This window comes from Phragmites australis, chromosome 4 (assembly GCF_958298935.1).
Source record: "Phragmites australis chromosome 4, lpPhrAust1.1, whole genome shotgun sequence".
Lineage (NCBI taxonomy): Eukaryota > Viridiplantae > Streptophyta > Magnoliopsida > Poales > Poaceae > Phragmites > Phragmites australis.
Window position 1 is genome coordinate 32,878,051 of NC_084924.1, and position 27,759 is coordinate 32,905,809.

The following is a 27,759-nucleotide window of genomic DNA, read 5'->3' on the forward strand; positions in this document are numbered from 1 at the left end:
CTACACTTAACCACATATACCCTTTTATCCTAAAATCCATAACACAGACATATATGTAACAGAACCATCTTATCTCATCAATAGCCATCACCAACTATTTCCCAACATACCATACCATCATCTCATATCGGTACTCTACGACTGTTGCAAATGGACAGAAGCATGCTCATGACCGAGAGCGCGGCAATTTGAATTGTTCTTACACCCTGTGGGGGGTACATCTTTACCTACACGACTCGAGAACTATTCAGTTTGCATGACCACACAGGCCCACACAAGGGGTACTCGTGTCAACCTTTCCCAAGCAAGTCCCAACTGTTTGAACATGCGCCTCTAGATGCTGGGGTCATCTAGAACTACTCTCAGAGTAAACTAGATACCCCTACAAGCCTATTATGCCCATGACACCCAAGACGTGCAAGCTAAAGGGTCACAACTACACTAAGCATTCGACTCATCCTTCCCATAATCAGATATGTGGTTAGTATGAAAAGTGCTAGAGCCAACTGCAACAACAGTCGATGCTTAACCGATGCAAACAGTCTATAACATCCAGGTTCCTCTCCTGACCTACCCCTAGCATCGCCCATATCTCGCCTCATTCTCACAACTCATACTTCCCAATATCATCATTATCCTTGTGAACAATAAATAAGCCCTAAGCTCGCGAACAATGGTTGACCCATCATTCGGCTTCTACCGAGGACCTGTGCATTGCTAAGCATATTAGAGAAAACTTTTAAATTAGACAACAACATTTATTAACCAAATTTACAAGGATATAAATCATCAATAATTCAATGTAGAGGTAATGCATCAACATAGGTTCTACCTATATAACCCGACATTGGAAGTTTAGCATGCATATCTTACATAAGCAGTAACTTATCAATATAGAATTCACATGATCCAAATTATGAGGTGAAATATGCTTAGATGCTTGCCTTGTTGCTGCGGTGCCTACCTGACACTTCCTACGTAACACTCATAAAACTCCGGTGGTTCGGTGTCACCTTCGATCACTTGGATAGTCGGTGCGTCACTCTCTAAATAAACCAAGAATGCATCACATAAATAAAAAAATGACAAAAAGTTGTGCATATGATGCATGCTTGAATAACAATAAAGCGTCGTGTTTTGAAAACATTTGTAAAAGATCGTCAAATGACTCATGTTGGAAAAGGTTTGAACCTTGGATAAGACGTCCTAAGTTCATAAGGCTTCGAGTGGCTGGCAGTCAGACTAGCGGTATGGCGGTGATTAGACCATCGGCATGCAGAGAGTTTTGTGTTTTGGCAGTCAGACCAGACCCTTGGGTAGTCAGACCACGATGTCTGGAGGTCAGACCGACCCTAATGACGGTTTGACTCCTGACTACGGAGTTTAATTGAGATTTTGACCTACAACCGGCGGTCAGACTGGCCTGAACGGCGGTCAAATAGTGAGTCCCTACCGGCAGCACCTTTGTGAGGTTGCCGATGAAGGCTCCGGCGATACCTTCGACCATGAAAGGTATCAAGCGCTCTAGGAGACTAATGGGGTGCTTCTAAGGTGGTTTGGACAACATTCACGAGACAAATTTGGAAAGCTCCATGGATGTGATCTAGGCTAGGGTGGAGCTCAAGTCTAAATAGAATGGGGACTGATTATGGCTTGAGAACGACGGAAAAACGGTAGGAGATGTCTCACCTTAGCGTAGGGAAGCTTTCTATTAGAGGGAATCTCTCCGAGGAAGCTCCGATTTGGAGATCGGGCTCTGGGGTGGCGTATGGGCTCAGGGTGGATGAATCTATGCAGAAACATCTCCAGTGAAGAGGAGGAAGGGGATGAGCTCGAGGAAGTCCTCGAGGAACTTGGGGAAGTTCTCATTGTCGATCTTCGGTCGTCAAGCACGTCGAGGTGGATCTCTCATTCTATCTCTAGGGTTGAGTGAAGAGTGTGAGTGAGAGTGAGAAGTGAGACAGAGAGATCGAGAGAGTTGGTTGATTCCTTAAGTGGGCGCTCTATGCCCTGGCGGTCAGACCGTGACAGCTCCTGATTAGACCACGAGAACGGTCTTTTTTACTTTTTCTATTCTTCTCATTCTCAAAAGTTTTGGGAATTTCCTAAATATCTCTAAACCATTTTTTACTTGCAATTATACTCACATTGAGGTGTTGAAAATGAGTAAAGGTTCCAAACGTAAAACCTTTGAAATCGGATTGAATGTTTAAAATAATAATCATACATGTAAAACATAATATCATGATAATTATGTATACTTAATTACGTAATCAACTCCTTAGGATGTGACATGTTCAAGCCCCCATTCGCGGCTGATGCAGATGTCTCAGTCAAGGAAGACGTCGTGGTGCTACGCTTCGTCGCAGCCACCATCGATGGGTTCTCCCTCGCTAGCTCCCGCGCCCACACCATCAAGATCCACCCAGGGGTCACCAAGGTCGCCGCCACATTCAAGCTCGACTGATGGTGCTTCTGCCCCCCACCCATCGAGAACAATTTCTTGCATGCAGGACACGAGATTGCCTCCTCGTTGTCTGGGCGAGCACCTCCACGTGGAAAGTTGATTTTGATTTTTGTACCAATTTGCCTACAAAATGTCTAAAGGTGCTTCTTTTTCTCCCTATTGTGCTTCTCCCAAATCATCCAATTTTTGTGCAAATTTCTCCTTTTTATTTCTTATGAAATTTGCCGAAAATTCTTTTATGTTTGTATGATTTTGCTTGCAAATATGCAAATATTTGCCTCTAATTGTTACCAATTTGCTGATGATACTTTTTTTTCTCTCAAACTGATTTTGCATAACAGAATGCCTATATTTTTTTCTGCCTTAATTTGCTCAGGAAAAACTGGAAACAAACCAATTTTGTTTAGAGGAACAATACAAATTACTATGATTTTTGTTCAAAGAACAAATACATCTGATTTGCCTTCGCATGTTTTCTATTTTTGCTTTCACAATCTAGTATATTTTGCTTAGACATTTAAAATAATTGCTTTTATATATCTAGGTGAATAAGGTAAGAGCAAATTGTCTTCCCATCCGCATCGGCCGGTCTTGCTCCCTAACTCGCTTCTCTACACTACTTCCCTCCTCTGGCCCATAAATGCCTAATAAAAAGATATAGAAAGGGTGGAGAATATTCAGATATTTTATTAAAAATATGTGTGCGTGTTATATTACTATAATATGCACACTAAGAAGTAAGCACAATCCAATTATTAATGGCCCTTTAGATGCAATGAGAGTGACCCCCAATGGTCGTTTGTTCTGCATCAGCCCCTGCGGTGCTGGCGGAAGGGGAGTCACGGCAATAGCTGGTCGAAGGGATGCTTATCTAGGAGTCATGCCACCACCTGTTCCCCTTGCGCCACCATCGGTTCCTTCGCTGCTGGAGGTGTGACGCATCCTAGTGCGGCGGCTCCTGCCTGCAACGGACGGCCATCGCGATATGAGTCAAAACCTTGCCTGATGTCACATGGATCGCGAAATCCTCCATACCCTATAGAATCCTCCCACGCCACCGCTGGAGCCTAAATGGGTCATCGATGAGAGAGGGGCTTGATGCGCCTTAGAGATCCGGGACACCCTATTTGTACCAGCGCCATGGGCGGTGAAGGTCATCAAACTGGGGGAGGCGACCAACGAGTTGGAGAGGGCAGTTGCGTGAATCCCAATTCGAGGGCGAACTCCATTCCCCTCATGCATCAGACCATCATCGGAGGGGGCGACGGGCATCAGCCTGTCATCGCGACAATCCTCGGCGAGGATCAGGTTGCGGTCGCCAGAGGGGGTGATGAAGAATCTCGAAGTCTCCTGGCAGCCGCCGACGGGGGAGTCTGCCGGCGAGCCGGAAACCCCTCAGTTGGGCCAACCTGTCGGTGACATGGGAACCAGGGGTCCCCGAGTCCCGAGACCAGGACAGCAGAGTGCCACATGGCGCCCTCCCTCGGGGATTATCTCCCCGAGGTCCGAGAAGATCAAGTTCCAGGAGAGGGTGCTCGGGGCCATTAACAGTGGTCCCCGAGCACCCGAGTTCCCCGATGACCGGAGAAGGCCAAGTTCTGGGAGAGGGTGCTCGGGGCCCCAGTTTCTGCTGCTCCTTAGCAGCAGGAGCAACGGTCCGCTCGTACGGCGCTCCCCTCCCATGGGGACAATGGCGCTGGGCCCAGCAGGGCCGCCGTCGCCGTCGCAGGAGGGCCGCCTAACCCTCAGCAAGCGGCAGACACTCCTGCCGCGAGATCTACGTCCGGACAGCGCCGAGCACCGTTACGGCGTAGGATCGCCTTCGGTGACGCCAGCCCTGGGATTGCGTTGCTTGCGACGCAAGCACTCCTCAGGCACCCGCCTGTCCAGGCAGCGGGGAAGGCCATTGGCTTCAGGAGGTGGCCGCTCTGGTGGGCACAGCTCACCGGAGGGTGCTGGCCGAAAGATCCCGTGCCACCTCCCACCGCGGCGCAACCAAGGCCAGCCCATCTTCAGGTGGTGGCAGAACCGACCGGGAGGCCTCCAGGCGGAGTGCCGCTCCCCAGGCCACAACCGGAGCTCCGGACCTCTGTTTACACCTAAATTAGCGTAGGGCCGCCGAAGATGCGCGTGTCACCCTCGAGCGCCATCGGGAGTCCCGGCGCGAGGCTGAGGCAGAGGACCAAGCATCCTCCATGCTGGCCCACGACCGTAGGGTTTCCCCGGCGCGCTGGCGTTCGCCTCCCAAGGGCGCTACCCGCGCCAGGGGATACGGCATCGGCTGCCGCGCGTTCACCAACGAGCTCCGTTGGGTCAACTGGCCCACGAAGTTCAAGCCAGAACTACCGGAGAAGTACGACGGGTCCATCGACCCTGTCGAGTTCCTCCAAATCTACACCACCGCCGTTCAAGCGGCGGGCGGCAGTGAAAAGGTGATGGCCAATTACTTCCATGTAGCCTTGAGGGGCTCTGCCCGTTCATGGCTTATGAACTTACCCCTGGGATGATCTCTGCCACCAGTTCGTGGCCAACTTTCAGGGCACCTTCACACGACCCAGCTTGGAGTGCAACCTCCAAGCCATGAAGCAACAGGAGGGGGAGATACTGACGCACTTCATACAGCGCTTTAGCCAGGTCCGCAACACCATCCCGCGGATACCCCCCATGCCATTATCGTCGCATTCTGGCAGGGCATCCGCGACGAGCGGATGCTTGAAAAGTTAGGTACGCATGAGGTCGAAACCACCGCGGAGCTCTTCGCGTTGGCTGACAAGTGCATGAAGTCGGCGGAGGCTCAGGCGTGGCATGTCCTGCGCCCTGAGCAACCCGCTGCCGACCAACTAGGTTCTTCCCGCTTCGATAGGCGGGAAAAGAAAAGGAGAAGAAGGCGTGATGCTGCCCCGGTTGTACCGGCAGAGGGCCCTGCCCGTTGGCCGGCAGAGGGCCCTGACCACAGGCTGGCGCGCCGGGCGGTTGACGACAGAAGGTCCGCTCCCGCGAGGGCTCCAGCTCCCGCAAGGGCTCCTGCTCTCCCGAGGGCTCCCGCTCCCGCAAAACCCGAGCCGGGAAAATGGTGCGAGATCCACCAGACTGGCTGGCACGACCTCATAGAGTGCCGGTCGGTCAAAGGCCTCGTCGAGCGGCGCCAGAAGGAGCGCGAAGAGCGCTGCCCCTAACAGAGCCGCCCTCGAAAACCAAGAACTCGGGTTCCAGGAGCCCGAGCACACCGTCGCCTTCATCGATGGGGGCGCGTACACGCCCTCCTCTCGTCACTGCATCAAGACAATGCGGCGCGAGGTGTGCTTGGCCACCCCGAGCACTGAGGCCGCGAGGCCCCTGAAGTAGTCGGACACATCGATCACGTTCAGTCTGGCGGATCACCCCGCGAGTACTGCAGGCGTGGGGCGACTACCCCTGGTAGTGTCCCCCACCATCTACAATGTAAAGGTCAGCAGGGTGCTGATCGATGGGGGTGCAGGCCTAAACCTCCTCCCCCAAGAGGCCTTCAAGAAGCTGCAGGTGCCTTCCAGACGCCTAAAGCCGCCGCTCCCCTTCTACGGGGTGACACCAGGGCACACTCTGCCCCTCAGGCAGGTCGAGCTGCCCGTGACATTTGGGAGCCGGGACAATTTCCGGACGGCGAACGTCATCTTCGATATCACGGAAGTCCCTCTCCCCTACAGCGCCATACTCGGGCGCTCGGCGCTTGCTCGGTTCATGGTGGTCACGCACTATGCCTACCTCACGGTTAAGATGTCGGGTCCTGCGGGCCCCATCTTTGTGCCCGTCGAGACCGGCAGCGCCGTCTCCTGCGCCGAGCAGCTCTACTCAGCCTTGGTGTCTCCTTGGGCTGAGGTCGAAGGACACCCAGGGGACCCGGGACCCTCTTCATCCAAACCCCGAATCGCCGCTGACGCCTTCATTCCCACGAAGGAGGTCGTGGTGAGCGAAGACTCCTCCCAGGTCATCCAGATCGGCGGTGACCTAGGTGGCAAATAGGAAAGTGCGCTCGTCGCTTTCCTCCGGGCTAACGTCGACGTGTTTGCATGGCAGCCATCCGATATGCCCGGGATCCCTAGGGAGGTGATCGAGCACCACCTTGCTGTGCGCCCCGACGCACGGCCGGTGAGGTAGAAGGTCCGGCGGCAGGCGCCCGAGCGCCAGGAATTCATCCGGGAGAAAGTCAGCAAGCTCCTTGACGCCGGCTTCATCCGAGAGGTCCTCCACCCAAAATGGCTGGGAAACCCAGTCATCGTCCTGAAGGCCAATGGCAAGCTTCGCATGTGTGTCGACTACACCGACTTAAACAAGGCTTGTCCGGAAGATCCTTTTCCTTTACCCTGCATAGATCAAATTGTAGATGCCACTGCGGGATGCGACCTTTTGTGTTTTTTGGATGCAAATTCGGGTTATCACCAAATCCGCATGGTCAAACAGGACGAGGAAAAAACTTCTTTTACTACCCCGGTGGGGACCTATTGTTATGTCTCAATGCCTTTTGGTTTGCGCAACGCTGGGTCGTCCTTCCAGCGGGCCGTGCGTATTACCCTTGATTCACAGGTTGGTCGCAATGTCGAAGCTTACATCGACGATGTTGTGGTCAAGTCCCGAGACCGAGCCACCTTGCTGGAAGACTTAGCCGAGACTTTCAACAGTCTCCGCGCCACCCACCTGAAGCTCAATCCCGAGAAGTGCGTCTTCGGGGTGCCCGCGGGCAAGCTGCTCAGTTTCTTGGTCTCTAGCCAAGGAATCGAAGCCAATCCAGAGAAGATCTGGGCCATCGAATAGATGCGTCCCCCGGCTCGATTCAAGGAAGTCCAGCATCTTGCTGGCTGCATGGCGGCCCTGGGGCGCTTTATCTCCAAGCTCGGGGAGCGAGGCCTCCCTCTCTTCAAGCTTCTGAAGAAAAATGGTCACTTTGACTGGACACCGGAGGCCAAGCAGACCTTCCAAGACTTGAAGAAATACCTCACCTCACTACCCGTACTAGTGGCCCCTCCGAGGGTGAGCCTTTATTGATCTACGTCTCGGCCACTCCTCAGGTCGTGAGCATGGTGCTGGTGGTGGAGCGTGACGAGTGCTCGGGGCAAGGTGCTGGGTCCCAGCTCCCGACCGCCACCGAGCAGCCTTCAGTTCTCGGGGCTCCTCCTGAGCAGGGAGTCGAGCCCGAGACCACGGCTCCTCCCGACCAGGGAGTTGAGCCCGAGAGCCCGGTCGGCCCCGACCACTGCGCCGAGCTCAGGGGATGTGACAAGCCCTCGAGCGAGGCCTCAGTCCAGGCCCGCCGTGTACAACGACCGGTGTACTTCGTCAGTGAAGTCCTCCGAAATACCAAGACAAGGTACCCCCAAGCCCAGAAGATGCTCTATGTCGTGCTCGTCGCTTCCCGGAAGCTGCGCCACTACTTCCAAGCGCACAAGGTCTTGGTGGTTAACATGTATCCACTGGGGCCGATCCTACGAAACCGAGAAGGCACCGGGCGTATCGTCAAATGGGCAGTGGAGCTGGCGGAGTTCGATCTGCACTTTGTTAGCTGCCAGACAATAAAAAGCTAGGCCCTGTCTGACTTTGTGGCGGAGTGGACGCCGGTCCCCGAGATCGACCATGAAGAGATTTCCACCTACCCCAGGCAAGATGGGCCTGGGTACTGGGTCATGCACTTCGACAGCTCCCTCACGCTGAAAGGCGCGGGGGCTGGAGTGGTTCTCACCTCCCCAACGGGTGAAGTACTCCAGTTCATCATGCAGCTGCATTTCCGAGCAACCAACAACATGGCGGAGTATGAGGGCTTCATCGCTAGCCTCCGGGCAGCGGTGGGCCTCGGGATTCATCGCCTGCTGGCCAAGGGAGACTCCCAACTGGTGGTCAACCAAGTATCCAAAGGATACCAGTGCACGGATCCACAGATGGCGCCGTACGTGGCAGAAGTCAGGAGGCTAGAGAGGCACTTGGACGTCTTGGAGCTGCGGTACATACCTCACCGCGACAACGCTCTGGCCGATGACCTCTCTCGCCTGGCCTCTGCTCGGGAGCTCGTCCCTGCCGGAGCCTTTGAAGAAAGGCTCACACGGCCATCCGTCCTGCCTGTCGACCAGGACGAAGGGGAACCCTCGAGCCTAGTTGAGGGAACCCAGGCGGCGCCCTCAGTGGGAAGTCCCATCAGGGTGCCGCAGCCCGGTGAGTGCGCTGCGCTTGCCGGTGGTTCTCAAGATGCCTCGTGGATCGACGAGATCCGAGGGTACTTGAAAGAAAACATCTTTCCCGGGGATGATGCCTCTGCCGAGAGGATTGCATGACAGTCCAAATGCTATGCCATAGTAGATGGGGATCTCTACCGGCGCAGCACGGACGGTGTCCTCCTGAAATGCATCATCCGGGCAGAAGGCAGTGAGCTCCCCACTGAGATCCACGAGGGCGAGTGCAGTGGCCATGCATCGTTCCGCACGCTGGTCGAGAAGGCCTTTCAGCAAGGTTTATACTGGCCTACAGCTCTCCAGGATGCTTCCGAGTTGGTTCGACGCTGCAGGGCGTACCAGTTCCACGCAAAACAGATTCACCAGTCAGCTCAGGCTCTCCATACCATCCCCCTGTCATGGCCCTTCGCGGTCTGGGGGCTGGATATCCTGGGTCCATTCCCCCGAGCAATCGGGGGCTATGAGTACCTCTACGTCGCCATCGACAAGTTCACCAAGTGGCCGGAGGTGGTCCCAGTTATCAAGGTTACCAAGAACACGGCACTTCGATTCATCCGTGGTATCACAAGTCGCTTCGGAGTCCCGAACAGAATCATCACCGATAATGGCACCTAGTTCACAAGTGCCCTGTTCGGGGACTACTGCGAGGACCTTGGCATCAAGCTCTGTTTCACCTCTGTTTCACCGATAATGGGCAGGTCGAGCGTGCAAATGCTGAGATACTGAAGGGGCTCAAAACCCGGACCTACGACGTGCTCGCAAAGCACGGGAAAGGATGGATCGACGAGCTGCCTTCTGTGTTATGAGCCAACCGGACCACGCCAAGCCGCGCCACCGAGGAGACTCCTTTCTTCCTTGTATACGGCACCGAGGCGGTCCTCCCCTCCGAGCTCACTCTTGGCTCCCCTCGGGTGAAGCCTACTCAGAAGGTGAACAGGAACAACGAATACGCGACGACGTTGACCACTTGGAGGAGCGCCAGCGACGAGCCGCCGTCCGAGCAGCTAGATACCAGCAGAGCCTGCGGCACTATCATCAGCGTCACATCCGGGCCCGGTCACTCGAAGTTGGGGATCTAGTTCTCCGACGCGCTCAAATGTGCGAAGGAAGGAATAAACTGTCCCCTATGTGGGAAGGCCCCTTCATCGTGATCGGTGTCCCTCGACAAGGCTCATTTCGGCTGGTCGCAGAGGACGGGCAGCCGCTCCCAAACGCGTGAAATATCGAGCATCTACGCAAATTCTATCCCTAGGTGGATATGTTTGTGCTCGGGTCAACCAGGCCAGGGGTCCCCCCCGTCCAAGTTGGCCGGGAGCTGCCACCAACCATGTAAGTTACCACTTCTGTACAAAATTGTCAATATACACTCTTATTCTGAGTTTTCTCTCTGGAATCCATATGTTTAATCTGTTTGGTGAGATGCTCGGTGGTGCGAGAAAACACACTCTCTCATTTTCCCCATTGATAAAAACGAATCCCGGTCGGTATGTGCGCAGGCAGTAGCCGCTGACTTAAGTCTGTTGTGGTAGGTTGTGGTGTTCGGCTGCATGGCAGTGCCCCGAGCACCACCGAGCCTCTGGGGTTCTCGGGTAATCCTACCGATTGAGAAAAGAGTGGTCAGGACCGCCTCGACCCCAAGGGCGGGCTGTCGGTGCTCGGTCTGGCAAGTCCTACCCCGGGTGCCACCGAACCATTGGATCTCTTGGCTATGCCTCTATATGTACACTTCACGGGTCCGGGTATTCGAGAGGTCTCGCGTCAAAAATGAGAGAAGTCTATAATAAGTACCGCACTAACAGAGCGCACCAAACAAAGAGTCTTTTCCTATTTTCTTAAGCTTACAGATCAATGATCAAGAACAAAGCAGCCCAACCGCAAGGGCCTCAGTGCCCAGGGCGCTGCTCGAACCTACAGGGTCCTCAGGTAATCCTACCACTCAGGCATGACTGGTCGGGACCGCCTAGCCCCTGGTTCTCTCACTTGCTTTCCAGTGCTCGGGCACTCCGTACGAAGAAACCAACATTCCCGGGCGCCCCAAGCTTGAGGCATCTACCTACCTCCTAGATCGGTCGGCCGGAAGGCTGACAGCTGTCTGGTGAGTAACTAAAGTTATATGATTTTCCTTTCGTACATACACAATAAACTATTATTCCCGAGTCATCCTCGGGACCCTCGCATTCTAATCTGTTCGGCGAGATGGTCTCCTCGCACACAAAACCCTGCCCATGTGCTCGCTTTTTCCGAAACGACAGAAACAGACAGTGGTCGGTGCATCGTACAGGCGGCGATGGCTGACCGAGGTCCTTTATGGTGGCCGTGGTGTTCGTCTGGTTTGGCAGTACCCCGGGCACTACCGAGTCTCTAGGGTTCTTGGGTAATTCTACCGCTCGAGCAAAGAGTGGTCGGGACTGCCTAGACCCCTGGGGTGGGCTGTCGGTGCTCGGTCTGGTCAGTCCTACCCTGGACACCACCAAACCGTGGGGACTCTTGGTCGCATTTCCGCCCGCACGTGTCTCCGGTTTGCTTGTTTGAGAGGTCGCATAGTGGAAAAGTGTTCACTGGTCACGGCGTGCTCCGTGCTGGATGGACTTGTCTCCCGAGCAACGAAGTTCGTGTCTCTGTTTCTTTGACTTAGCTGCTGCGGACTCGCAAGGGCTCAGGGGCTGAACGATTGGGCGGTCCCACTACTCGTACTATGAGTGGTTGGGGCAACTTCACTCTCGGGGGAGGAAGGCCGGGCTCGGTCCGGCTAAGTCCTTCTCGGGACATCAAGCGAAAAGCAAACAACATCAAGACAAACACAATGGAGTCTCGATCCCAAAGAAAGGCTTCTATTATATTTCAAATGAACCATTTTGGAGGGGATCACTCCCATATTTACAACATTCAAAAAACAAAAAATCTAAGCTAATCCGCAGGCTCTGACGGGGGCGAGGACGCGTCGCTGCTGCCGCCGCTGCTCGGTTCTGGCGCCAGCTCCCGCATAAAGCACGCCGCCACCTCGGCAGCAACATCACGAACGGCTTCCCGGGCGGCCGCTTCCTCGGCCTCGACCACTCCCTGCCGGACCGGCTCCAACGAGAAGGCAGGGTCTCGGCTGCGGTAGCAGGCGAGAACGTGCTCGGCCACTGCCTGGGCCAGAGCACGCCCCTCCCGGGACGCCAGCTCTTGCACAGCCTTCGGAAGAGCCTTGAGGCGCCGGGCGATCTCTTCAAAGCTGAGGGTGATGTGGTCGATCATCTCCTTATCTAGCCCATGCTCGCCCACGTTCATGTGCCCGAGCCCCGCTGCCTTCACAGACTTCCGCGCCTAATGAAGGATGTCTCGCATCATCAGCTTCACGTTGGTCCACTCGGCAATGACGGTCTCGAGCTCGTCCTTTGTGATCTACAGCCATTCCTCAAGGCTGATACCGTCGGCTGCGCTGGCAGGGACGCCCCTGCGACTGGGGCCTCGGCTTGTGCCCGCTTTAGCTGCTCAGCCCAGGCTGTGACGACCTGCTCTCGGGCGGCCAGGTCAGCCTCCCACTTGGCGGCCAGCTCCAACTGGGTAATGAGGGCCGACGATGCCGAGGCAGCATACGCCTCGCGCCGCGCAATCTGCTCCTCCCGGGCATCCAGTGCCGTCGCCGTCATCTCGACGTTGGTCTCGCGTACCGCGACCTCCTCCTCCCGACAAAGGACTTCGGCGCGGCCACGCTCGAACTCGTCATTCTGGCGGGCTAAGTCCGCCTGGGCAGAGCGCACGGCCTTCTCACGCTTGCCGACTGCCTCCTCCCAGGACAGAAGCAGCGGCTCCCGAGCGAGCAGCTCCGCGGCCCGCCTCCGGGATGCCTGGTCGCGCTCGGTCGCCTGCCGCTCCATGCAGCTGGCCTTCTCCTACGCGGCAACAGCCTCGTTGCACGTCTCCTCCAACAACTCCCGCTCCTCGGCCACCGCGCGCGTTGACTTCTCGTGGGTTGCGCGGCCCGAAGCGATACGGGCCTCCAAAAGCTTGCCGACCTCTTCCAGCTGCCCCCTCTCTTCAACGAGGGCGGCGCGCTCCCTGTCGAGCTCGGCCCGCTCCGCCGCCACAGCTACTTCAAGCTGCTCGATAACCTCCCGGGCGCTTCCGAGCACCTCCGGGAGGGGTTACGGGGCCTGGTTAAATGGTGGCCAGGGGCTGGGTCCCCTGCGAGCCCTCTCTCCAGAGGCGCTTAAGGTCCCCGAAGGCTGCCGCGCCGGCGCCGCCCTCACCGCGACCACCTCCACCGCGGCTACTCGCTCCGCCCTCGGAGTGCTTGGGGCGGGCTCGGGTCGGCGCTGGCTGCTCGGGAGCGGCTGCTGCCCTCGGCTCAGGGCTGGTCAGCGCCCTCAGCTCCGGGCCTGCTGGCGCGCTCGTCTCTGGAGTGGGTGCGCTCGGCCCAGGAGCGGGAACTGGCCTTGGCTCCTCTAGTTGCTTTTGGCCTCCTGCTGGGTCCTTGGGCGGCCTGAAAATAAAAAAGGTTAGTGCCTAAACCAACATCCGGGCAAACATGCTCGAGATAGAGAGGGAGCTTACGTGGACTTCAGCCCGCGGTACTGCCACTGGGACTCGGAGATTTTGAAGCCAGGGCCCTGCGGCTTTGGTCCGGGCTCCGCCTTCCTCCTCTTCGATGGAGGGCTTTGGCCCCCGGAACCTGCCTCCGGCGGTGGGTCAGTTCGGGCACCAGTTGTTATGCGACCGATCGGGCCCTGGTCCTTGGGCTCTCGTGCCCTCGATCTGGCCTCCGTCCTGGACTCCGCTCCCGAACAGTGGTCCCCGAGCACCCGAGTTCCCCGATGACCCGAGAAGGCCAAGTTCCGGGAGAGGGTGCTCGGGGCCATGGGCAGTGGTCCCCGAGCACCCGAGTTCCCCGATGACAAGAGAAGTTAGTTCCGGGAGAGGGTGCTCGCGGCCATGAACAGTGGTCCCCGAGCAACCGAGGACCCGAGCAATCAAGTTCCCGGAGAGGGTGCTCGGGGCCGTGAACAGTGGTCCTCGAGCACCCGAGTTCCCCGATGACCAAGAGAGGACATATCCAGGAGAGAGTGCTCGAGGCTATGAACAGTAGTCTCCGAGCACTCACAGTTCCCCGAGGGCCTGAGAAGTCCTTCGTCGGTGGTCCCCACAAGGGCTCGGCGGTGAGGTGTCAATTGGTGAGAGGCTCGATGCTGCATTTAAGAGGGCGTGTGGCATGTCACTTCCAACCACTCCCCCCACGCCTGCTGTCAGTCCCTGCCACAGTCTGGCAAGGAAGCGTGGGGACATTTAACGCGTGGGTCCCATCACGCGTCATCCGGCGCGCCTCGGGATAACGTCGCAGGGCTCAAGGCGTAACGCCTACCGCCCTGCTCTGTCAGACTCGCTCTGACCGTGCGGGCACGCGGGGCTACTCGGTGGCTGCCCGGCGGGCCCTCCCCACTGCACCCGCTGAAAAGCGGAATGATGATGGCGAAGACCGGACGGGAGCACGTTTTCAACCCTCCCCGTCACCTCAAGCAGCAGCCCATGATGGTTGCTTTCCATTTATAGTGCCTTGGAACTTGCACCAATCCTTTCTGGGCACGCCACTCGCCCCGACCGGGTATAAAAGAGGGGCGGGCTCCCCGGAGAAGGAGGACTAAGACTTGGATCGGACGGAACACACCCAACGAGCTCAGAAGACAAGCCGACGAAGAACAAGAAGCACGAAGCTCTAGACTTAGACAAACATTCTTGTAACTCAGCAGATCCTCAGAGAAATATTCTCAGAGCATTTATCGCATACACACAGGAGTAGGGTATTACGCTCCGTGCGGCCCGAACCCGTCTAAAATCCCCGGAGCATTTATTTCCTCCTGTATCCGATCATCTATTCCACTTGCATCTCATTTACTCCCATTTATTTCACGTATGAGGCGGACCCAGAATCATCCCCCCGGCCGAATCTCAAAGGGGGTCCCTCCGGATCCCCGCTTGAGGATTCACCCTCCGACACGGCCTGTGCGCAAATTTTGGCCCACGACACTTTCCCATGAAGATATTTTCTCACACTCGATTAGGTTTCCGGAACCTTGGGTGTGGGTGTCGAAAGCAAGTACGCGGCTAGGGTTAGGTTTTCTGGCAAAAAAAGGAGATCCGGTGATTGGGGGCGATTGCGAGGAAAGCGCGATGAATCGGTCCCCATCCACCACTTCTCCACTCATTTGCGCAAGCGTTGAGTGTAGATCACATGGCGAACCGGCCGGAGCAAGGTCAGGGCCAGGGGTGGGGCAAAAGGAGATCCGATGAAGAGTCGCGGATGGAAGAGGGTGACCTCCTGGGTGGGGAGTTCAAGAGCGAGCAGGATCTACGTCACAAGCTCCAAAGAGGTATGGGGGCCTCACAGGAGAGGCGTGCGTTCCAACCTCAGCGTCGAGATGCTCATCAACAACGTGACCAGGGGGGTCATCGAGAACTTCAGCAGTCCTCAAGAGGCGGATCTACCTAGGGAGGGTAGTCCTCACATCAAGATCCATGGAATAACCCCTCCCATGGAGGTTGGGGTGGCAGGAACAACCTGGACGCACAAGGGAGCTCGCAGAGCCAGAGAAGGGAAGAGCCCTGGAAGGACCAACCCGATGCAACCCGGGATCCATCTCGAGGTAAAGCTCCGAAACTGAAACCCTCCAAAATAATCAAATGCTTTAGATGTACACAGGCAGGTCACCATCAGTTAGGCTGCACCAATGATCCTATCTGTTACAAATGCAAAAAGTCTAGTCATATGGCTACTGAATGTGGCTTCTAAGCGGTTAAGGACAAAAAACTCAAGATGTTTGGGTTTAGTATTCCTGAGCAGGGTTTTTATAGCATTAGTCCCATATACTAAGACAATATCCTTTCTGACTACTGGAGTAATACATGTGATCAAGGGTGATGCAAGTGAAGTTAAATTAGAAGCTAAACTGAAAAACTTAATTGACCCTAAATGGGACTGGAACATTAGGAGGCTAGATAGAAATGAGTACATGATGGTCTTCCCTAACAAGGAGTCTTTGGAAACCTTTTCAAGGCTATCCATGGTGGAATTAGCTTTACATGCTCTGGTGGTTAAGGTTTCAAAGAGAAATGTTGACCCTAATATCACCAACCTTCTGCAGATTGTGTGGATTAGGATATTTGGCATTCCTGACTATGCCAAAGATGAGGAAGTGGTCAAGGAGATCACTTCCTTGGTGGCCGAACCAGTAGTGGTGGATGAGCTGAGTCTAGTAAGGGCTGACCCTGTCAGGGTCAAGGTGAACTGCAGGGAGCCTTTCAAGATCAGAATTGTAATTGAGATATTCTTTAATAAGGAGGGCAAGGAGATTACATTTGCAGTGGAGAGTTTGGGGGGAGGCAGGAGGATGACCATTCCAGGCTTGACCCCAAGGACCTGGATGATGCATACGAAGAGAGGGCGGCAGAACATCTGCATTCCCTTTCTTTGATTGAGAGAAGGATAAAGCAGAAAAAAAGACTTTATTGAAATTCAATTCACTTTTTTCCTTCCTTTCCTGAGATATGGAATGTATGGAGAGGACTCTGACATGGATGACTCTTGCTCCAATGATAACAACCCCAAAAGAGTGTACAAAGGAGACAAAGGGAAAACCCAGGAAGAAGCAAGAAAAGATGGGGGTGCACCCAAAACCAAAAAGTGCCAGAGTCATGTGGAAGAGGAAGATGTAGTGAGCTGTGAAATGGTTGAGCCTCTTGCATCTTTTGATCCCAAGGAAGGGACTATGGTCGTGTACACTGCCATAGGAGGGGCTGATGAGGGGGCCAGTCACTACTCCCATGGGCCCAGTTGTATGGAACTGTAGAATGTACCTGGGCATCTAACTCAAGAGGGCTTGGGTTGCATGGAACCCACTGTTATACCAGCAAATGTGATGTGTAGGAGTCCAAAAGCAGGCCACCAGCTTCAGGTGCCTGAGGGCAAGATTTTGGTGCATAACAATGAAGGACCTTATCTTATGAATGCTTCCCAATGGCTTGCTTTCATGTTTAACAAATAGCAGCCAACCCTGGGGGAGGGGCAGAAGGATATGCTCTCTAGGGGTGAGGCCTTGGCCCCTAATCCAGTTCTTGGGGAGTGTGATAATGGCTTACAAGGTCTGGAAACCAGCTCAGTAGGGAATGGTTTTAACCAAGGGGAGGAGGATGAGGAAAACACTGATACTGACCAAGGGTGGTATATCCCTGTTGGGAAGAAAATAAGAGGTAGGAAAAAGAATCAACCATCAATTGCAACCAGATTCAGCACTAGGGTTACAGGAGGTGGAACCCCAATCGTGGAGAAAGCTATAGCTAGAAGGCAAGCTAATGACAAGAAGCTCCAAGGTCAGTCCTCTTCTTCTAACCCCTTTACTATTCTTAGCAATGCTTTTGCCCAACATATTAGTTCTGTTTTGAATGATTTAGAGATAGAAATAGAGGATATGGAGGGGAATATCACTGCTTTTAAAGATGAAGAACTTGCTAGAGCTGCAATTGCTGAAGCCAACTATAGAAACTACCTAAAAAAATGGAGGCAAAGAACATGATGCATGAAATTGATAATGAATCCCTTTTTGATTTGGCCATGGAGGCTATTGATAATGAGAATAGGGACATATCAAATCAGGTGAAAGGTGATTCCACAGGGAGTGGGCAATCTAAAACCAGAAAGGATGGTCCAAAAAAAAGTAGAACAAGAAAATGAGATTTCTTTTTTTGGAATGTCAGGGGGCTGGCTAAAAAAGCCAGGAGAGGTCAAGTTAAGGATATTATTAGACAGGAAAGGCTAGATGGTGTAGGCCTAAAAGAAACTATGAAGGAAGATTTCTCCAATAAAGAGTTGTCCCAGCTGGTTGGTGGGCTGAACTTTAGATGGTTCTGGTTGCCCTCCAAAGGGCTCTCTGGTGGTATCCTAATGGGCATCAAGGTGGATGCCTTGAAAGTGGAAGACTCATGGGTTGGTGATTACTGTGTTTTGCTTGCTATTAGAAATAAAGTGTCAAACTTCAGGTGGAATCCGGTGACTGCCTATGGACCTGCTAACCATATATCCTCACCTGATTTCATTAATGAACTTCAGGCTCTATGTGACAAGGGGTCTCTGCCTTTAGTCTTTGGGGGTGATTTCAACCTGATTAGGTCCAAGGAGGACATCAATACTGGGCTCATCAATCCTAGACTAGTGGACTTGTTTAATGGCTTCATTGATAGGAATCACTTGGTTGAAATTAAAAGGAATGGATGCAAATACACCTGGATGAATAGGCAAGATAATCTGGTCATGGTGAATTTAGACAGGGTGTTGACCACCACTGAATGGGAAACCCAGTACCCTTTATGTTCAGTGATCACCCTGACCAGGGTAGGGTCTGATCACTGTCCTATTTTGCTAGACACTGGTGAGAGGGTCCAACCCAGACAAAGTTTATTTTTCTATGAAAAACAATAGATCTTGCAGGGTGATTTCAAAGATAAAGTTTCTCATAGATGGATTGCATGGATGCAAAGGATGCCAAGTCAGATCTACTCTCTCGATAAATGGCATGGGGGCTTAGGCCACATTAGGTAATTTCTCAAAGGGTGGAACCTCACCCAAATTGGGGATAACAAGAAGAAAAGGCAAGTTATCAAGTCGAAATTGGAAGAATTAGATAAGAAAGCTGATGAGCTGGGGCTCAGTTATGCTGATTGGAAGACTAGGTATAGTTTAGAGCATGGCATGGAACTTCTTTATCACATGGAGGAAATATACTGGCAGCAAAGGGGGGGGGGGCAGGACTGGATCCTGCAAGGGGACAATAACACTAAATTTTTCCATCTATGTGCCAATAGTAGAAGAAGGAAATGTCAAATCCTCTCCCTAGAAACTGAGAATGGGGTTATTACTGATCAATCTGATCTGGAGAAGCATGTTGTGGATTTTTATAAAAAAAAACTCTTTGGTTCTAACCCTAAACCACACATACATCTTAAAGAGGGATTCTGGGATGGTGAGCACCAATTGTCTCTTCAGGATAAGGAGTCCTTGATCCAAGAGATCTCAAAGGAAGAGGTGAAACATGTAGTTTTTAGCATGAAAACCGATTCAGCTCCTAGCCCTAATGGTTTTGGGGTCTCCTTCTTCAGGCATTTTTGGGATGCCCTCAAAGGAGACCTCATGGACATGGCCTAGGATTTCCACAAGGGGGACCTGGACCTGAAAAGGCTGAACTATGGTGTCATCACCCTGCTGCCCAAAATTGAGAAAGCAATTTCCATCAAACAATACAAGCCAATCTGTCTGTTGAATGTGGACTTCAAAATTTTTACCAAAATGTTGACACATAGGATCACTCCCATGGCTCCTCAGCTGATTAACCACCATCAGACTACCTTTATCAAAGGGAGGAGCATACTGGAAGGGGTTGTGGTTCTGCATGAGGTGTTACATGAATTGAAACAGAGTAAGGAAAAGGGTGTCATCCTGAAGATAGATTTTGAAAAAGCATATGACAAGGTGAGATGGAACTTCCTACAAGAAGTTATGGTTGGGAAAGGGTTCCCTGACACTTGGATCAAATGGGTGATGCAATCTGTCCAGGGTGGGCATGTGTGCATAAACATTAATGGACAAAGGAGCCCTTACTTTAAAACTTACCAAGGGTTAAGGCAGGGTGACCCACTATCTCCAATCCTGTTCAACTTGGTGGCTGATGTCCTGGGAGATATGGTTGACAAGGCTATAAATAAGAACTTAATTAAAGGGGTCCTGGCTCATTTGATACCAAGGGGGGTGTCACATGTCTAGTATGCTGATAATACCATTTTGATGATTGATGGGACAGATCAGTCTATCCTCAATCTGAAGATTCTTTTGCACTTCTTTGAATGGCTGACAGGACTAAAGATCAACTTTCATAAAGAGAGGGTTGCCAACATGCTGAATTGCAAATTAGGGGAACTCCCTTTGAACTATCTAGGGATTCCTATCTCTGATCAACACCTAGGGGTGGGGGTCTTTGAGCCTTTGAGTTTGAAAATGTATAAGAGATTATCCCCCTGGAAAGCGAAGGACATGTCCTCAGGGGGGAGACTCACCTTGACCAACTCTTACTTAAGTAGTCTGCCAATCTATACTATGGGGGTTCTACCATCTTCCAGCAAGGGTGCATGGGAAGATGGACTTCATCAGAGCTAATTTCTTTTGGCAAGGTGCCAATGACAAATTCAAATACCACATGCTCAAGTGGGAATCTATTTGCAGGCCAAAGGAGTTTGGTGGTTTAGGCATTGTAAACACCAAGAGGTTGAATGATTGTTTTCTAGTGAAATGGATTTGGAAGCTAATGAACAATAGTGATGAAGCTTGGTGCTAGATCCTAAGAGCAAAGTATATGCCTGATGGGTTATTTTTTAGATCCAAGAAAAGAGGGACCTCACAATTTTGGCAAGGAGTACACAAGGTTAAACACATTTTCCAATGGGGTGCCCATTACAGGGTTAATAAAGGGAACAAGATTGTATTCCAGAAAGATGTTTGGTTGGGAAATACTCCTATTAAAGTTCAATACCTAGAGCTCTTTGAGCTTTGTGAAGATCCTGATGTGTTGGTTGAAGACTGCACATCTGAGGGCAGCTGGGTGGTAAAGTTTAGGAGAAATTTGAATCAACTGGAAGGTGACAGGTTGCAAATTCTTTATGAACAGCTAGCTACAGGAAATACATGTGACAGGTTGCAAATTCTTTATGAACAGCTAGCTACAGGAAATACATCTTAACGAGGGAGAGGATGAAGTGCTACGGATGTTGGACAAATCTGGAAAATATACCACCAGATCTTTGTATAAATTTATTACTTTTGGATGGGTGGTCAACAAGGGCGCTGAAATGATCTGGGATAGCAAACTACCACTTAAAATTAAGATTTTTTTTGGGGCAAGCTACCAACAATAAATTGCAATCAGCAGCTAATCTGAAAAAAGAGGGTGGAGGGTTGTGACAAATGCTGTCTATGTGGGAAACTGGAAACTTCGGACCATATACTATTTACTTGCCATTTAGCTCATTTTACCTGGTGTTGCCTGTTTGAGTGCTTTGGCTGGATAGGTCAGCCAAAATTTATGGGTGAATTGTTGGATTGGCTCAATATGAAGTTTAAAAATTTGCGCATCTTGGGTTTGTTTCTTTTTGCAGGCTTTGAGTGGGCTATTTGGAGGACTCGCAATAAAATGGCAATTGAACAGAAATTCCCTGCTTCTCCAATTGATATTCTGTTTTCTGGGATCTCATTCTTGCAGATGTGAAGATTCTGCTCAATCCTGATGAAAAGTCCACCATGAAAACTATGGTGTCACATCTTTTGCATTGGATCAAAGCATTTGATGCTAATCCAGTGCGTCTCATTAATGTGGTGGAGATATAGTCTTGGTGTATTTATCTGTGTTATTAAACTCCGTGCTTCTCTCATTAGCTGGTGTCCCCAGCTGGTTGTTTCCTTTTTTGTCGTTTTTCTCTGTCTTTACGTCTGTATAAGATTTCGTTTTTGGCTTTAAAAGCCAGGAAAACCCTTGTCTAAAAAATAGCTGGTCGAAGCCAATTTACCGCAGCGACAGGCGGCGGTGGGGAGTCGTTGGAGACACAGGAGGAGGAGCCCTCGGGCTTGGCGTTATTTACGAACTTGAAGTGGCGACTTCTGTGTTTGGCCTGCGTACAGAATGCTTTACCAAAAGAGAACACTGGCCGATCAACAAGTACACAACGTTAGAACTGATGGATGAACTCGGAGAATACTTGGTGCTGCAAGCTACAGCTTTTCTGACTCTATTTGATTGATTTATATATAGACACTAGATGCAGGCCTTAATGGCCGACTAAACAGGGCAAACATGCCAGCGTCGATCCATTCCTGTACAGTTTCGAGCATTGTCTACGCTAATTAAAGAGGAACAAGGGAATGGCAGACACCGGGACAGTCCCAATTCCCAAACGCAATAGTGTTCTCACCATGTCAGCTGCTAGCTGATTCAAAGAGTCTTTACAGGATCGATACACGAAGAGAGTGAAAGGTCACAAACTCATATCGAAAAATCGGAGCAACTCGACCAGTTCCCATCCGGTCCAAACACGCAATGCATATGCATGGCAATAGTTACAAAAAAACGGGCACACGCGCGTTCCTGCCAGAAACCAGCCGCGCGCGCGGCCGCCGCTGTGTCTCGCGCTTCACTGATCCATTCACCTACCTGCCGCGGAGGAGCGCCTTCTCGGCGGTGTCCATCTCCTCGAGGATGCGCGCGCGGCGCTTGGCCGGGATGGGCGCCGTGGGGCCGAAGCTGATGTAGTGGCCCGACACGGCGTTGAGCGCCGAGTACATCTCCCGGAACGACGGCCGCCCCAGCAGCGTCTTCTCCCGCCGGTACTTGGCCACCCACGAGTTGGACAGCTCCCGGAGCTCCGCCACCGCGTCCGCCACGTTCGGGTCCGACTTGTCCATGCTGATCGTCGACCGTACCTTCCCGATCACCTCCTTCGTCTCGTCCACGTACTCCTCGTCCGCCGCGCGCGCCGCAGCAACAACAAGCGCCAGCGCCGCGCCCAGGCCGGTCCCGGCGAGCACGCCGCGCCTGCTGGTGCTGGTGCTGCCGCCATTCGCACTCGTCGCTGCGGCACGAGGCGGCGGTGGCTTTACGACGACGGTGGCAGAGAGTGCGGCGAGAACGGGCGACGACGCAGCCCTCATCTCTCCTGGCGTGAACTTGGCGTGACACAGAGAGGAGGAAACGGCAGCGAGTTGTGCGTCGGACGGCTTAGGTAGGCGGGCGGAAGCCAGGAGCGCGGAAAGGGGGCGACACGTCGGCTTATCCTCTTATCCCGACTCGTTTTGTTGGGAGGTTGTGTATGGGCTAAAGGATTTTGGAGGATAGGGCAGCCATGGTACATGGCAGCAACACACGTTCTTGGTTACTCCAACTCACAGAGCTCCTGACGATACATTCCACCGCTAATTATGAACAAAACAACCGCAAACAACAGCAACAGGGAATCCTGTCATCAGATAGATTCAAATTCACAGCAGCAATAAAAAGTGTGGTGAACAGAAGAAATCCAGTAAACGGTGTAACCACAACGGAAAGTGGACCAATATTTGTTGTCGACCAGCAAACTAGTTTGCATTGTGTTGATCAGGGGGAGAGAGTATACAAGCAGTACTAGGTGGCTTTGGTTCCGGCCTTCCGACGGCCAATTTGAGCAACAAATCCAGCCTTGATGGGAGCAACAGACCTCGATGAACCACACTGTGCAATGTAAATAAATTAAGCATTTAGTGTGGTTAAACAAATGGGATATAACCAATATGATGGAAGTTACAACAACTTATTCCTAGTTTCATATTGTGTTCTAACTGATGTCAACTGACACCAATCAACCTTATATTGCATAGATTGTCAACTCTACAGCAATGAAATACTAAAGGGTGTTACTTTATCCTCAGACGTTGCACGATTTTCTCACAGGGTTAGTCAAACAATGTAGGCAATCGATTTTGCAATTCATCATAGTTAAAGCACCAGAGCCTGGGACCAGTGATGGAATGCTAAAAGCAAAACACAATAGCATTTTATAGCCAGAAGCAACAAATGTGAGACAAGAAACATAATGACACTGGCACACTGCCTCAGCTGTTGCAATTATTATCACAGGGGTACTTGTCAAACAATGTAGGCAATGATTCTGCAACTCATCATAGGCAACTCCAGAAGAGCAAAACGAGTACAGTAGCAATTATCAAGCACTTTGCAACAATATTGTGTGCATACTTGGAACTGAGAATGCAATGCAGGACTTGATGACCATGTTTCAAGCCTCAGCTCTTGCAATTATTATCACAAAGATACTTTTCAGACAATGTAGGCATTTAATCTTGCAAGTCAGCACATGCAAAGTTGATAACAAGTACCACGCAACAGTAAAGACCGATGCTATTATGATTCCTAAAAATGCAAGATAATGACACCACTAAAAGCCTCAGATCTTGCAACCAACATCACAAAGATATTTGTCAGACAATGTACGCAACTTGCAAGTCATCATAGGCAAAATCAACGATCACCCTGCTGTAATTTATGACACAGGGTATGGCAACGCTAATGCGATGTTTTTCACAATCAGTCAGCTCATGGTTTGCAGTAAATACGTCCCGTACTGTAGAAATACATAACATTATTCCTTGGACACAAAAAACAAACAAAAAAACACTAGGTAAATCAGCGAAAGAAAGAAACAATGTTCCCCACGGGAGCACTAGAGCCTTTGGACAGACTATGCTCAGAGTGAAATTCCAATTTATAATTGCTTAGTGAGGACAATAGAGTGTGTGAAGCAAGAAATGTACAGATGAATTCCAGATAAAAGAATAATGATGTTTGGCAACAAACATTTTCTCAAGCTGAAACTAGACACATTTGGGCATACCAATCTATAACAGTTTACCTGTTCACAACGAAGGAAGAAGAGCCGGTTCTCCTTAGAAAGAATGGTGTCTGGACTCTTGCATCCATTGCATACCACATATTCATCTAAAAGAATGAATTTGCACGGAATAGAGACAGTTCAGTTAGTTTAGATAATAAAAAAGAAAAAAACATCATAGAAAAATGGCAAAACCTTGTGTCGATTCTCCATAAATGAAAGGAGACAGCAATAAACTACTCCCTCTGCTCCTAAATACAAGTGTTCCTAACATTATGTTCCTGTTCCTAACTGTAACCTTCACTGCAAAATAATGTATATATAGGATAGAAGAAAGAAATAGGGTTGCTGAGGTCATTTAAGCCCTTTTCCTTAATCCTTGTGCCAAGATCTAAAAAAGATTCATAATCGGGGTACATAAGGCTACTAAATACAGCAAGCCTAAGTTATGACTCAACAACCATGGCAAGTTCACACATCCTAAATTCAGATACTAATACTTATTTGGTATTTTATAGTAATTAACTGATCAAGAGACCCTCTACTTAGAGGCAGAACAGAAAAGTTCACAACAATTGGGAGCATTGTGTTGAGTAGCTAGATTCCACAGTATAGCATAAGTGGACAAGGAATCACAAAGACAGTAGGCTGGCCCTATAAGTTAACAGGAAAAAATTAATTATTCCTCTATATAGTATCACAGCAGTGGGCCGAAATATTAAGTTCGGCATTAATTGCCTATAAATAGAGACAAAAATCATCTATTACAAATGAACGATGAACACAAGTCAGAGAGTCATGAAATATCAGAAACTTACTGATATATCTCCTGAGTATTGCTTCAAAGTTTTTCGGAGCAAATCTTCCTTTGATAACCAACCTTTGCTGCCCATCAAGGGATCCACTTGTTCCCATCTCAGCAAGTAAAAACATCATCACATGTTCGGGTTGCCTATGCATTCTGGAATGAGATAAATCATTTGCTTTTAGATCATGGTTATTTTATTCTTCTCAATTTTCCCCCAAAAAAAAATCAAAACAGATAGTGATAACCAAATGAAAGTGATAAAGTGGGATCATACGTTTTGCACAAATCCATAAAGTTCACGAAGACTGTCTTCTTTGTTCCTTCCCTAAGAACTTGAGGGGGCCTCATAACAGTTCTTCGTCTATCACCAGCAAGATCTGGATTGTTCTCACGCAGAATATTGAACACTCTGCCAAGCAGCTGTGACCAAACAGATTGAAGATAAGGTTTCACCAAGAAAAAAACATAATTGAATACTGGTTAAAACTGAAAAGTATACTAGGTGCCAGTTCTGTATTGATGGTATCAAGGAAAATAATGAGGCAAAAGCTAAATCAAAAAACACATAAAAGGACATTTCAATGCTTCTTAATCAACACTGTAGCATAAATAACATGACTTATAGAGACAACCAACTCATTGCATAGGAGGAAGGATACATCCAACCCTTAGTAAGCCACAATATATTACTAGTTATGTTAATTTACTGTATTACTCATGATCTGTCAATCATAGGTTAATGAGCAATTTTGAACAGGGATGCATCAAGTACCTCTTCATACTTGTAATCTCTGTCAGTACCTTCCCAAGGGTATCTGGTGGCACCACCAAGCACAATCCCTTCTCCTTCTTCATTCTCTGCGACTTGATCATCTGGAGCACAGAGATTCAACTACAGTAAAAATGGAATGAAGGTAAACATAATTATTGAGGGAGTGGTATATTTACCTACAGTGTCGTCACCATCTCCAGTTTCAGTAAGAGAAGAATCGAGTTCCACCTGAAATTCCCACAGTTGATAAACTGAAGCATAAGAGAAGAATTACCGGTCAAACCATTTGGAACACAATAACGATAGAACGAACTCACATGCTTCTTCTTCTTCTTTTTCATGCCTGCGAAGCTTGGCTCGCCAGACTCGGTAACTGCAGAAACAAAAACCATATCATCAAAAAATGCCCAGCGAACCTGTACTTCCTTTCTACATTTACAAGGCACACCTGCCAAACTATCTGTCTTCTCTGCTAACTTATCCACTTCATCAGATGGATCTTGGATCACAACCTTCTTCTTCTTCTTTTTCTTGGTCGGATCAAAAGGAGTAAGCTGCAAAATAGTTACAACCGTTATCAACATGAATGCGCATGGGAAAAAAAAAATAGAGAAGCCCAGCCAGTCAGACTTATGCAATGTTGACAAGGGAGTATAATGATAAACATTACTTGTGGTCTACTATAAATATTTTTGCATCCATATTCCATACTTTTGTACAACACATAATCCCTATGTGTCAAACATAGAACAGTACAGGAGAGCCCTACAGAGTATTCCGAGAGTAAAAAAGGCAATAGTTCTAGCACCGTGGCTTCAAAAGTTCAAATCCGACGCAATGAGTGTATCAGTAAGTTTCACACCCATGTAACAAACCACAAGACATTGAGTACACCAAGATTTTCAACCATGCTCAGTAGAACGACCAGCGCAGTCTATCACATCTCGTTACTCACCCAACTTTACATCAACCCTATTGTAGAAAGATGAATATACTGCAATGGATGTGGATGATTTGTATTAAGCCTCCTGGGCTATTATATAGAGTATGGTGGCTTGGATCCTGAGCAATCCTAGAGATAAAGATGGAAACTAGTCCTACCCTACCATAACAGCCGGATCCCTGCGGATCCTTTACCATATACTCTAACACATATCCTACGATTCAGCAGCTTAATCCGCTCCAGCATATTCCACATCTATAGCGCAAGCAAAGGAGCGTAAATCAAACCCCGCCATCCATCCGGCGGCTGCATATTCACGCCCAAATCCCGACGAACCCAGCGGACACCAAGCACGATACGCGCACTATCGACCGCTTATTCGCCACCGGAACCGAAACTAACCGGTTGCGCTACGCAGAAGAAAAGAGCAAGCTGATGCCTCACCTCGGCGACCTCCTCCTTCCTCTCCGCCTGCTCGTCGTCCGCCATGGCGAGGCTGGCCTTCGCTTCCCACCTCCCGGCGCAGGCGGCTGGAAACCTAGACGGCAAGCGCGGTGTGGGGGAAATCGGCGAAGCAAGTGAAGAAGCCGATGTGATGGAGAGTGCTACGAGGAAGATCCAACGCTCGGAGATAGAGCTCGGAGATTTTCGCTATCATCCAACGGTTCTAATGTGTCCCAATAACCAGGATCGCTATTTTAGAGGCGCCTTGTCAAACAAAGCATCTACGAGTGCATAGAGGCGATGCTTAGAAAAAAGAAAGGGTTTTTTATTGTCACATCAGATAGGAGGGGCGCTTATAGGGAGGAAGGGAAGCTTAGTTTTGCATCAATGCTTTTTTTTATTATTTTTTACGTCAATACCTTTCTAGATCTATATTTATTTGTGGCAGATGTCACGGTCTCCGTCGTCCAACTAAATCGATTAAATAATCATTGTATAAAGTTGGATCTATTTCATCCTTTAAAAATATATTTAATCTGCTATTATTTATTTTCTATACTTAGATGTCTAATATTTATTTTTTATATATTCTAAAAATATATTTAATCTCTCATTATTTCTCTTTCATGCATAAATACCTAATATTTATCTTCTATATATTCACCGTCGGATTTCTCCAGA

At 50.3% G+C, this 27,759-nt stretch overlaps 2 protein-coding genes and 4 non-coding genes across 6 annotated transcripts; all 6 read right to left on the bottom strand.

Moving 5' to 3' along the window:
* Positions 1–21,620: 21,620 nt before the first annotated feature.
* LOC133916160 (photosystem II repair protein PSB27-H1, chloroplastic-like) lies at positions 21,621–22,535 on the bottom strand. The gene has a single exon (XM_062359701.1). It carries the CDS (start codon positions 22,379–22,381, stop codon positions 21,881–21,883), a length of 501 nt encoding a protein of 166 aa, XP_062215685.1. The 5' UTR covers positions 22,382–22,535; the 3' UTR covers positions 21,621–21,880.
* A 128-nt stretch (positions 22,536–22,663) lies between these two features.
* LOC133916159 (eukaryotic translation initiation factor 2 subunit beta) lies at positions 22,664–27,272 on the bottom strand. The gene is made up of 9 exons (XM_062359699.1): positions 27,079–27,272; positions 26,140–26,245; positions 26,009–26,064; positions 25,868–25,919; positions 25,692–25,792; positions 25,194–25,339; positions 24,930–25,072; positions 24,133–24,218; positions 22,664–22,937 (listed from the first exon to the last, which is right to left on the bottom strand). Exons 1-9 carry the CDS (start codon positions 27,121–27,123, stop codon positions 22,851–22,853), a joined length of 822 nt encoding a protein of 273 aa, XP_062215683.1. The 5' UTR covers positions 27,124–27,272; the 3' UTR covers positions 22,664–22,850.
* LOC133917213 (small nucleolar RNA SNORD34) lies at positions 23,124–23,205 on the bottom strand. The gene has a single exon (XR_009909620.1). It is a non-coding gene; the product is annotated as a small nucleolar RNA SNORD34 (small nucleolar RNA).
* LOC133917212 (small nucleolar RNA SNORD34) lies at positions 23,311–23,395 on the bottom strand. The gene has a single exon (XR_009909619.1). It is a non-coding gene; the product is annotated as a small nucleolar RNA SNORD34 (small nucleolar RNA).
* On the bottom strand, positions 23,500–23,585 carry LOC133917215 (small nucleolar RNA SNORD34). The gene has a single exon (XR_009909622.1). It is a non-coding gene; the product is annotated as a small nucleolar RNA SNORD34 (small nucleolar RNA).
* Positions 23,661–23,741, bottom strand: LOC133917214 (small nucleolar RNA SNORD34). Its single transcript, XR_009909621.1, has one exon. It is a non-coding gene; the product is annotated as a small nucleolar RNA SNORD34 (small nucleolar RNA).
* Positions 27,273–27,759: the final 487 nt, after the last annotated feature.